The sequence below is a fragment of the Pyrus communis genome, chromosome 7, assembly GCF_963583255.1.
Source record: "Pyrus communis chromosome 7, drPyrComm1.1, whole genome shotgun sequence".
NCBI classification, from domain to species: Eukaryota; Viridiplantae; Streptophyta; class Magnoliopsida; order Rosales; family Rosaceae; genus Pyrus; species Pyrus communis.
Genome location: NC_084809.1, coordinates 22,910,548 through 22,923,224, shown reverse-complemented (window position 1 = coordinate 22,923,224; position 12,677 = coordinate 22,910,548). Strand labels below are relative to the sequence as shown.

At 35.7% G+C, this 12,677-nt stretch overlaps 1 protein-coding gene across 1 annotated transcript; it reads left to right on the top strand.

Annotated features, from left to right (window-relative positions):
- The first annotated feature begins 775 nt into the window (after positions 1–775).
- Positions 776–9,522, top strand: LOC137740162 (ribulose bisphosphate carboxylase/oxygenase activase, chloroplastic). Its single transcript, XM_068479981.1, has 11 exons — positions 776–1,345; positions 1,853–1,862; positions 2,516–2,578; positions 2,979–3,092; positions 3,324–3,385; positions 5,460–5,514; positions 5,763–5,964; positions 6,791–6,897; positions 7,166–7,221; positions 8,767–8,859; positions 9,200–9,522. Exons 1-11 carry the CDS (start codon positions 914–916, stop codon positions 9,305–9,307), a joined length of 1,302 nt encoding a protein of 433 aa, XP_068336082.1. The 5' UTR covers positions 776–913; the 3' UTR covers positions 9,308–9,522.
- Positions 9,523–12,677: the final 3,155 nt, after the last annotated feature.

Here is a 12,677-nt window from a genome sequence, read left to right as displayed (position 1 = left end):
AGAGAAATGTGGATTGTGATTGAAGGTGATTGCAGGATTGGGTTTTTTGGTTGACAATTTTTTTATTAACTGTTAAATTATTAAGCCTATTTGTAATTTTTTTTAATTTAATTAGACTTGTGTGACCCATTTATGTGTCACATTAGCACATAACAGAATTTTTGACAAAATTGTGATGGAATGACTACATTTCATTTGAGACTTACTTGCGGGACTACATTGATCAATTTTCAATTTTAGGAACCATTTTGATGTCGAGGGTCAATTTTAGAGACATTTCCTGGGTCAATTTTAAGGATCATTTGTGAGAAAAAAAAGACTTATGAGACCCATTTATGTGCCACATCAGCACTTAACATAATTTTTAACATAATTGTAACAAAATGACTACAGTGATCTGCGACACCTATTTGCAGGGATTACATTAATTGATTTTCAATTTCAGGGACCATGTTAATGGTGATGATCAATTTCAAGAACCATTTGTGATAAAAACCCTATAAAAATAACAAAATAAAAAGAGAAATGCTAAGAAGACTCTGTGAAACTCTCAATGGACTCATCACCAGCATTTATCGTGCTAACATTATAAAATATAGTTCATAAAGAGTCACATTTTAAGAAAATCTCCTTAGCATCCTAGAAATAAAAAAATTGTCATTTAATATTATACCGTAATAAATATACCAACATAAATGGTGTTAAATTCTAATAATATAATATTCGATGAGAGATTGAAACTAATTTATTCCCACAACCTTAAAGTTGGATATTACCAAATTCCCTCCCGGCAGTCCACACCAGAGGATATGGTTGCATTAATTTGTGGCGCCAAACCATCACACACTCACGGACTCCAACTCGCAAAGGCATAAAGCACGCAAAAATTCAAAGCCCACAAATCCTCAAAGCCATGATTCTCTGCAGCTGCTACCCATTTCTCTCCAAATCCCCAATCTTCTCCCTCCCATTTCCTCCCACCACCAAAACCCCATTCCCCATTTCCTCTCTCTGCTGCTCCACAACCCCCTCTTCCGTCCCAGACCCTCAGACCGACACCAATGACACCATCAGCGACGGCAGCGGCGGGCCCAACAAGAAGCGGCTTTCTGACCAGTCCTTGTGGGAGGCCAAGGACTCAGAGGGAAACGACTACTTGTACAGGTTGGGCAAAGAGGCTGATAACATGAACATCGCCGTCGGTGCCCGGGCCGGCCTCGTCGACGACCTCTTCGTCGGAAAGTTTCTCGGCCGAGACTCCGATATCGTGTTTGATTATCGGCAGAAGGTCACCCGGTCCTTCAAGTACCTTCAAGGCGATTATTATATTGCGCCTCTGTTCATGGTATGATCATGTTTTGCTTGTTTCTGATTATTTGGTTTGTATTTGATTCAATAGAAATTGGAGCAATGGTCCTTTAAAGCTTCCACCCAAACTAAACGGTTTAAAGGGGCAAAATATGGATAGTTCTTACGGACTTAGCCAAAAGTACTAATACTCACGAATTTTTAGTTCAGGACCAAAGCTCCAATTGAACTAAAGTTAAGGGACTATTGCTCCAATTATCTCATGATTCAATTCTTGTGAAATTGATTAATTTCTGATTCAACGGATTTTAAGATGCTAATCCAATGATCAACTGCATTGATTCTGTCGGAATTAATGCCATTACTTATGATTGAATGCGCGATTGGTGGGAATTTTGATGATTTTTCATTATGGTTTTGTCAAGTTAGAACATATCCATTGATGTTTTTGCTTAATTTTTATGTCTTAACGCTTATGAATTTAATCTGACAATTTCTGGTCAGTGATTTTATGTTTCTTTTTTGTTGCCTTTCTGTTTTACAGGATAAAGTTGGTAAGTTCTATGAAACTGGGCAAAAGATTAAAATAAAAATGTCATGATTCAGGTCAGAGCAGTACAAAAGCTTGGTAAAAATCGCTGTACTTTTGTCACCTTCCTGACATGGTTTTTCCAATACTTGTTTGCAGTCATTTTGGTGGCCATGCTATGTGTTTGGACATTTGTTTTGCAAATTTGAACAAAAATAAAAGTTTATCTGGTATTTGATCAGTTTGCTTAGGGCCGAATCAAAATCCTTGTCTTTTCGCATATGTTATTAGTAGCTAAGATGAAAGGAAGGTTATATTAAAATTTTCTAATAAGATTAATTTGTCCATCCACCACCACACCTTGTACAATAACGGTTCATTGTGCATGTCTTTATCACAAATTTTGAGTGGAATATTTTTAATATTAATAGCTATGTTTACACTATAAGAGCCTGTACCAGATACCTCCAGTTTCTTCATTTACACTTAATGCTTTCCCTCAGGGGTCTAGTTATCAGGATTTTTGTACTCATGATTTGTGTTTCCTTATGGAATCTGTAATTGAAAATTTCTTGTTTTACCATTGGAAACTTTCATGTTTTGTGCAGCTCATCAAAGACACGAAGCTATAGTTATTTGTTGTAATCTTATGTGCGTGTGTTGTTTTTCCCAATGCAGTATGCCATATTGCGAAGAACTACCTTGCTCCTCTTCTAAATACTAAAGTTCCATTAATCCTAGGTATATACAGTAACTATAATCTTTACCGGCTATTCTTTGTGGGTTCTTGTTGAACTTTTGTTGATAGTTTTCATAAAGCTTTTTGGTCATTGATATTTCATGTTAAGATTACTCGATCATGTTTCATTTTTTTTTTCTCCTCTTGGAGTTATCAATCTGATTCTTAAGATGTTTTGACAAATTACTACATATTGAAAAGTCACATTCATTCCTTTTGTAACACTGGTCGTCCAACTTTTTGTATGTGGTTACTTTTAGAATCTTACTTTAAAACTTCTCTATCTCCTAAGTCCTAACCTACTTTTTTAATATCTTCTGAATGAGTGATAATGAGTTTAGTCTTTCGGGGTGACACATTAACAGGATATGTCCTCTGAAAATTTAGCATTTTATCATATAGGTATTTGGGGAGGAAAAGGGCAAGGAAAATCATTTCAGACTGAACTTATATTCCAAGCCATGGGAGTTGAACCTGTAATTATGTCCGCCGGGGAATTGGAATCAGAAAGAGCAGGTAACTTTCTACGATTATAAAGTTACTTCCTAAAATTTTTGCTGTTTTCTGATTGTAGAATTTCCCACAATACATATCTTCAATTGAATTTGTTCATTTCTTTGGGAACTCCTTCTACTGATCTGAAACAAGTAATTGAGCTGGCATACTGCAAGGATAATGGAAGATTTGTTACCCTGTTTATAATTTCTTGTAGAATCAGGCTTTATATAATCATAAGTTCCACTGCAGGAGAACCGGGAAAATTGATACGGGAACGCTATAGAACAGCTTCTCAAGTGGTCCAGAACCAAGTTAGAAGCTCTACTACTTTCACTGTTAATATATGTATGTCTGGGATTATGCAGTTAAATAGTGCTGTTTGACGTTGCCATGCAAGTTTATCCATATGTATGTCTTGGGTTGTGAAGTTAAATAGTGCTTTTTGATAATTTTCATGCAATATTTCTTTGGTTTATGATTCTATATTTTTTTTCTCTGTTATTGAATTGGGTCTGCGAAAATTACCTGACTTCTTTAGAATAGTTAAGACAGAGGGAGGGAGGGAGATGCGCTCTCCCAAAGTATGAAAGAACGCACGAGCAGAATTAGTTCCTTTTATCTTCCAAATCCTGTGGACGATAGGCCTGCCAAAGAATTGTTTTGCGGGTAGTAGTAATACCTTCGTATTCTTTCTATAAGAAAGTAGATGCTGCATTAAAAGATTAACTCATAGACTAGCGCATTCTATTTTTCTCTTCTCTGGTGTACGTCATGCATTGATGCATATGTGTCCGACAAAGCTTCTTTAAGTCTCTTTTAGACACTCCATGCATAATATGCGGAACCATCTTGAAAATCAGTGATTACGCCTACAGGATCAATTTAGTGAGCTAAGTTTTAAGATGAAATTTATGTTTTAGACTTTAAAGTATACTGACAAGGCATTGCGGAAGGGTATTTAAGACTACCAAGTCGCCAGAAACTGAGCGAGGTTGCAGAGTTTTGAAATATTTGTGAAAATCTACAAAGAAGTTTTTTAGGTGCTTTATGTTTTGTCCTTTTTCTCCTCAATGCTAGAGATGAAATTCTATGCAATCATGACAGTGTTTGAAAGGGTTAGTAGATAGAAGGACATTGATAATGCAAACTGGAAAACTAGGGATAAGTTACACCATACAGAGAAATTTAGAATTGGGACATGAAGCAAAGAACTACAACAACAACAGAGCCTTTTCCCACTAAGTGGGGTCGGCTATATGAAAAACTAGGGATAAGTTACACCATATAGAGAAATTTAGAATTGGGACATGAAGCAAAGAACTACAACAACAACAGAGCCTTTTCCCACTAAGTGGGGTCGGCTATATGAATCCTAGAACGCCATTGCGCTCGGTTATGTGTCACGTCTTCCGTTAGATCCAAGTACTCTAAGTCTTTTCTTATAGTCTCTTCCAAAGTCTTCCTAGGTCTTCCTCTACCCCTTCGACCCTGAACCTTTATCCTGTAATTGCATCAACTAACCGGAGCGTCAATAGGCCTTTGTTTCACATGTCCAAACCACCGTAACTGATTTTCTCTCATATTTCCTTCAATTTCAGCTACTCTTACTTTACCCGGATATCCTCCTTCCTAATCTTATCCTTTCTTGTGTGCCCACACAGCCAATGAAGCATTCTCATCTTCGCTACACCCATTTTATGTACATGTTGATGCTTCACCGCCCAATATTCCGTGCCATAAAGCATTGCTGGCCTTATTGCTGTCCTATAAAATTTTCCCTTAAGCTTCAGTGGCATACGACGGTAACACAACATGCCGGATGCACTCTTCCACTTCATCCATCCAGCTTGTATTCTATGGTTGAGGTCTCCATCCAACTCTCCCTTCTTTTGCAAGATAGATCCTAGGTAGCGAAAGCTGTCACTCTTTGGTACTTCCTGATCTCTAATCCTCACCCCTAACTCATTTGAGCCTCCATTTGCACATGAAGCAAAGAACTGCCGTTCTAATTTGTCGCCACATGCACACTGTGTCAACTCTGCTGCTTTTAATGGAATCGTTCTTCAAGGGCTACGATTCTAAATATCACCTCTTAAAATCCATTTGAAAAGTAATTGAGAGGATCTGTTCAGCTTGAAGATGGGGGCTGTTCTCCGTCAGATCTTTGACCATAAATTGAAGATGGAGGCTGTTGTATGGAACTGTTAATTTTATTGTCTTCTTGGAACTGTTAATTTTATTCACAGATGACAACACAACAAAATAGTTGTTTGTTACAGTCTATATATGTTTGGATCGTGCTAATTATGCTTCATTGTTGGACATCATTTGTTTCATACTGTCTTTACATTTCTATGGATTTTTAATTTTTCTTGACTATTGCAGGGCAAGATGAGCTGCTTGATGATCAATGACATTGATGCTGGCCTTGGTAGATTTGGTGAGAACTGTTTAATTTAGACCAGAAATTCAATAACTTACAAAGAGAGAAAGGAAAGCATTAAGCACATAAATATGATAGTGCCAACTTTTTCTTGTAATTTTCTTTTGTTGGGAAAAATCAGTTATGTATGATGTTAGTTATACGTTCCCAACATTAGTCATTGGTGTAGGAATGATTGAATTGACCTTTTAGTTTTCATTCATGTTTCACTTTTAGTGATGTGTTATTGTCTATTTTTTTTCTAGGCAACACTCAAATGACAGTCAACAATCAAATTGTTGTCGGAACATTGATGAATCTTTGTGATAATCCTACAAGAGTTAGTATTGGACAAGACTGGCGAGATTCAGATATTACAAACAGAGTTCCTATCATTGTTACTGGAAATGATTTGTCAAAAATATATGCTCCCTTAATCCGTGATGGAAGGATGGAAAAGTTTTACTGGTATGTGATTGTTTAATGAACTTTCATTTTCATTTTGCTGGTATGTGATTTTTAACAAAGGATTAAGAGCTTTTAATTGGTGATTTGCATGGATAAATCAATTTGCAATGACATCTAGCTCCCCTGCGTTGGATGAAAACTTGATGTTTGTTATGAAGTGTTTTAAATATATCCAATTTCTATCTTCAAACTTGCACACGAAAAGGAGAAGTTGATTTGGAGATTTGTGCCTTAACCATTCATGATGGCATGCAAAATTTCTTGTTGATTTTCCTCTTATCAGTGTGAATCGTTGTTAGAATAAAAATCAAAATATATACATTGAGACCTTTCACATTGAAAATTCAATCAATTTGGTCAAGAAAATCCGTTACCTTCTCATCCATGTTTGTAGGCAGATGGATGCCTTTAACATGCGTTTCCCAGTGAAGTGATTTCTTCCTCATGATGGGCAATAAATCACGACAAGATAGTGAATGACATGCCTCGTATCCATTTCAGACACCTTTTCTTGCCCTTTTTTGCCTGTTCGTGACTGTCAAATGCACTGGGCTTTCCTTCTGTAAACATTTGACTAATTTTCCAAAATTACTGTGCTAAAGTATTGATAGAAATTAATGGAAACCAAATATAGTTCTTGATATTCTGAAATTGATTTGTTGTAGTGTTATTCTTAATTAAATTCTTTTCCAATTGACCACATTGTATCATTTATTATTGTGTTATGTGTCAAATGCTATTATATGTATGTTTGATATTTCCTTTCCTTTTCTCCACGATATGTAACAGATCCATGTGACCTTTGTTTGATATTTATCTGAAACAGGCAGCCTAACCACGAGGACATTATTAATATTGTTCACAGAATGTATGAGAAAGATGGCATATCTAGGGATGAAGTTGTAAGGATAGTGGACACATTTCCTAATCAAGGTATCCCTCTGTTATCGTCTTCTATCTAAGCACGAATCAATGCCTTTAAATTTCTTTTGAGCAAACAAATGGAATTTCAATTTCTGGATGTCATGGATTCACCAAAGGCTGTTGATCAAATTTGAAGACTTCTGCATTCTACTTTATTTCTTGTTCTTATTTTTATTATTGTTATTGTTATTGTTATTATTGCTGTTGTTGTTAGTATTATTATCGTCGTGGTTACTATTGTACTATTCTTATTCTTCTTCTTTTGATGATTGGGCAGCGCTAGATTTCTATGGAGCTCTCAGGTCTCGAACATATGACCGGTCAATTTCTAAGGTATATGACATTCCCGATTTGAAATTTATTAGACCATTGCAACAAGTTACCATGTCAAATGCAAAGATTCATAGTGTATCTGTCATTAAGCAAATGAATCCATAGTTTTACCCATTGGCATTTGGGTGTAGGATATCGTAGTGCTCATTTAATTACTGTGGAGGATTGACATGATCTCCGTAGGATAAATAATACCTAAATTGTTGCCGAGTCTTCATATCTAATGCCTAACCTGCTGAGGATCATTTATAGTTTTTAATGCTCCAGCTTCTCGAAGTCTTCCTGCCTAACTAGTTGATGAATAGCCAACAAACGGAATCTCAAAAACTTAAACAGGATAAATCATGTTGTAACCTTTACTGTCAAAGATTTGAGGGACTAAAATGATGAGCCACTAATTAGCACAATAATTATAAGAAACAGAATTTCATATTTCATTTAGATCGTAATTATTTTTTTTGCTTTTAAAAGGAAAACTATTTTTTTTGCTTTTAAAAGGAAAACTTCCACAGAATTAAATAGGAGAAAAATTACAGGAAATTCATTTTCATCAACAAATGTGGACCCCTTGCTCATAGAGAGCAAAGTGAGCCAAAACGACCAGCGACCATATTACTCTCTCTTGGCTTGAAAGTTACTGAAATAACCAGCAATTTAGCCAAGACAAACGTAGTATCTTCTGCCAGATTCCCTCCACCGACCAACACTCATCAGCACAATGACAAAATTAGCCACACTCAAAGAATCCGTTTGACAATCAACGAAAGGAAGGATGCATTTGTAGCGGAAAGAATGCCAGCATAAAGAGCATGCAATTCAGTCACAAGGATAGACACATTAGCAGTTGGCTGCCAAAGCACCCATCAACTAGCCTTGTGCATACAAACTACAACACCAACACCACAAAGACCCAAACTAGGATCAACAATCCCATCTATGTTAAGCTTAAACCATCCCCTTGGCAGTGCCTCCCAGGACCCTTATAGGTGATGCATCCCCACCCCAACGGATCTCCTATTTGCTGTCTGGAACTCCCACAAGTCTGCTCCATGTTGATAAATTACCTGGGCTGGTCGTGAATGTCCTTCATGCATCACCATGTTCTTTTCACCTCCACACAGCCCACAAGATGTTGGCAGCTAGACAAACACTAAAAAGAGAAGGCGCATCACCATTAAGTGGCAAAAACATCAAAGAAAGCCTTAGTCCATATCTCATGTGCAAACAAGAAATTAGTGAACACAAGTTTCCCCTCTTAGGTACACCTTATACACAGCTGCATCCACAAGTTTACTCTCAAGTCTTGACAGCTCTCCACATAAAATTGATAAGCTTCCCAGGAATTTTAGGCTTCCAAAGATGTTGCCAATATAAACTTAACAATGAGAGTTCTAACAGCTCAAATCTTCCTGTTCTGATTTAAAATTGGTCTGGATTTGCTTGTTTCTCAACATTTTCTGGTACTAGAAGTCATATTATTTCTTGTAAAATTTTCAAATTATTTATGTGCATTTATTGTCTTAACTAATTTCTTTTTTCTCCTAGTGGGTTGATGATATCGGAGGTGTTGAAAGTCTGGGAAACAAACTTATAAAGGGAAGGAAAAATGACAGCCTTCCTGTGTTTACTCCTCCAGAGGTAGTATTATCAACTTTAACTGATGTTTGCTTTCCAAACCTGCATCCTATAAAAACGTTCAAAAGTTTGATTGATATGATTGTTCATTTTGTACATCCATCAGTGAACTGGTTATACTTTCGCCATCTCAGATACAAAATGTAAATAGATTGAAGTATAGTGCAACAGATTTCTGTTATTTTATAAAATGGATAGGAGTTTAATGATCTACCTTGTCGGGTTTTAGAAAACTATGCAGCATATTTGAAGCATTTTTATGCGTCTCGTAACTCATTTGGTTGGAATAAAATTTATCTAGTAGGATTAACGCATTGAGTGGGTTTGCCTCTCCCTTGTGCAGCAAACAATGGAGGCTTTACTTGAATCAGGTTATTCTCTGATCAAAGAACAGCAGTTGATAATGGAAACCAAACTTTCAAAGGTATACATGAAGAACATGGACGATTAGAAACGGGGATGCCATTGTTATGTCGTCCCATAATGCTTTGTTATGCACGGGTGAGTTCAATGGTTCTGGCTTGTTGTGTTTGCGTAATTGGAATTGTACAAATGTTATGGTCTGCCTTTGTTTCACCGTAATCTCCGAACAGGAGAATGTTCGATAATCTCTAATGTTGAACCATGTTTTTCCTCACGTGGATCACCAAATATTGTTTTCTTCTATGTTTCTGCTTTCTGGACTGTTGGCAGTTCAAGACCTTCTTCTTGAACTGCCTGCCAAGGCCGACAACACCTTGCGAATCAGATTCAGCTAATAAACTAATGCTCAAACGAATGATAATATGAGGATCTTTATTCGATCGCTGTTGGATATCTAAATTGTTCTATTTTTATTCATTTTTGGTGGATGATCGTGTTCGTCGAAAAGAATCCAAAAGCAAGTCAGTGAGAATCCCAAAACCGTATCTTCGGGATGCCTTGAAGTTCTTTCTGTTTATAAAAAGAGGAACCTCTTTAGACGCTTCGGGTCATATTTGGCTTGAACTGAATGTCACTTATCCCTCACTAAATTCAGACAGAATATGTGCTTCAAATTAGGTCAACTTTGGCCCGTTGGGGACACACCAATGAGAGCAATGTGCCCCCTAATTAAGAATCTTGGACAACAAGAAAGCTAGATGAATGGCGCATCGAGGGGAAAAGAAATTAACCTCCACAAATATAGAAGAAATTCTAAGAATCTGCGAATCTCCTATCATTAATTATTTCTTAAACTAAGATCTTTGTAACTTTGTAACATGGAATCAGTTCTTCAAAGCATAATCAAGGACGACCATATCAAGAAGAGACTAATAACTTGGTTGATTAAGAACATTCATTATGGCAGTTTAGGTCTTGATTCTGCAAAAGCCACCACCATCTCTAAAGAATTACAATTTTTTATTATTATTTTTAAAATCTGATTAAAACAGTTTTTATTCTGCTTACGTGGTACCAACTACCAAGGACGTCAATACGTGGCCATTCATGTTTTGGTTTCAATGTTGTCAACTTTTTGTCCCCCATTATCTATTTAAGTGTGCAGTATTATATATTCAGATTATGTAAACAAAAATTCTATATTAAATTTTCATGTGACTTTGAAAATGGAGTAACCAAATTGTATTTATCAAATCACGTCATAGTTTTTAACTGACTCAAATCTCAGGCTGGTTTAATTTTTATTATAGCTAAGGATAATGATGACGATAATTATGAAATTTATCTACAAGTGACTTTCAGATGATGAAAAAAATAATGAAAATTAATTATGACATTTGTACAATTAAATGATGTCACAATAGAAACGGAATGCGGAATTTCCTCTTTATTGGGAAGTAGGAACCTATTGTCCTACAACAAATATGTATTGATACATATATGACACGTCATTTAGTGAACAAATTTAACTGAATAAATTTTGTAACATTTTTTGTCAAGGGTTAGCGCTTTATATCAAGAAAAATGCTAAAAGAATATAGCCGACGATTTGTGCTATCTGGTTTCATTGGCTATGGATTAATCATTAAAGCATGGATGCCTTTGACAAAGAAAGATGCTTAAAATTATTTTTTTTTAATGGATTTTAACTCTAAAATGATGTGGTTCTGATTAATCGTGTGCTTAATATGGGTTTAAGGTTAATTAAGAAAATGATATGATTAGCTGCGATGGCATCACTTGCCCTTCAGCTCCTTTTCATTGCTCAAGAATAAACCCAATGAGGAAAGTAGTAGAGCATGATTGTTCGAAATTTCAAATTTTCAACACCATTGAGAACATGAAAGATGCTTCATCATCATCCTTTTGGTTGGACAAACCATATAATATATGACTGGTTCTAGCAGTATGGTTCTCATTGTTAAAACCATTACAATATTATCACACTATCTAATTGAACTCTCTTTCCACCCACACATGTATTTAATCATCTGTTTTATATTTATGAGTGCTAGGGTTGGAGCGACACAGTTTTTCTCATACCTACAACTTATGGGGTCGTGTACCCACATGACCAACACTAAATCCTTCATATTGCAGATTGATCAAGCATGATCACCTCTTATGACTTTATAACTCTGCTAACTAGAAGAGGGGGTCAAACTACAACACCAATCGACCTCGAAAGTAGTGATCACATGATAAATATTTACCAGGTCACGATCTCATGTACCACACAAATAAAAGACGACGACTTGATGTATTAGGGTATTTTTCCAACTTACCAAAGTACTCAACTTAAAACTCCTCTAATTTCTTTGTTATAACTCAAGATCGCTCGTGCGATTGAGAACTATCCATCTAGTACCAAATCAGACCCAAAAGGACAATTTGATTTTTTAGTCCCTCAAAGTCAAGTATAATCCTACTTAGGTTAAATATGAGAATTCAATGAATGAAAGTTAACTAAGTTCTCAAAATCCTTCATTAATGAAATAAATCTTTAAAATTTGAGGCAATAGTTCACCAAAATACTCCTGTTGCGTAATTAATTCAAACCTAGTTCCGTCAAGGAGAAAAACTTATGTGGGGCTCAACGTGACATTGGACAATGCCTAATGGCACTACGACTCAATCAAAATTTAACATGTGGTAAGATTTTTAATTATGATTTTAGAGTTGTATTACCTTTTAAAGATTTCATAATTACATAAAAATTAAATATATATATATATATATATATATATTATAAAGATTAGTAAAATTAGAAGTAGACTCCAATCACCCAACTAGAGCAGTCCTCCATCATTTGAGAATTCACCCCTCCGGCGCAGATGTCGGTATCGCTTGACTAAACTTCGAGGTAATAAGCTTTATATTTTCCATTCTCATAGATTTTCTTGTCATGACTAGCCTAATTCTTTGAAAAATAAAGGTGAAATATTTTGTTTTTGCAGAAAATGATTCATCATTGAAAAAATAAATAAATAAATAAAACGAATCTGAATTCAATTACATGTATTTGTTTTCATGACCATAGTCTATACAATTCCAATTAATCCCTTACTTAGGAAACTGATCAACATCAACCCATATAAAAGTTTATCTCCCAAGTTCTTCCTGTGGAGGAAGTTTGGGTGGGTGTTTTTGCTTTATTTGTTTTAATGTTGGAAATAATATTATTTTAGTTTTCATGTAAATAGGAAATTGTAGTTAAATTTAACCACGTGTCAAATTTTGACTGAATCGTAATGTCACTAGGCATTGTTTAGTGGCACGTTGAGTTCCGCACAAGTTTTTTTTCCCTGTCAAGGGATAAATTGGGTCACTTAAATTTTCAAAGATGTATGATTTGACCATACTCAAAATGAGTTGTCTGGTCTTGCAATAGGCAAGTT

What these genes read in the sequence shown, in the direction of transcription:
- LOC137740162 (XM_068479981.1), top strand. Translation starts at nt 914, where the DNA reads ATGATTCTCTGCAGCTGCTACCCATTTCTCTCCAAATCCCCAATCTTC. An exon ending in AGGATGGAAAAGTTTTACTG is followed by an intron (nt 5,965 to 6,790) that starts GTATGTGATTGT and finishes TATCTGAAACAG; the next exon opens with GCAGCCTAACCACGAGGACA. An exon ending in ATGACCGGTCAATTTCTAAG is followed by an intron (nt 7,222 to 8,766) that starts GTATATGACATT and finishes TTTTTCTCCTAG; the next exon opens with TGGGTTGATGATATCGGAGG.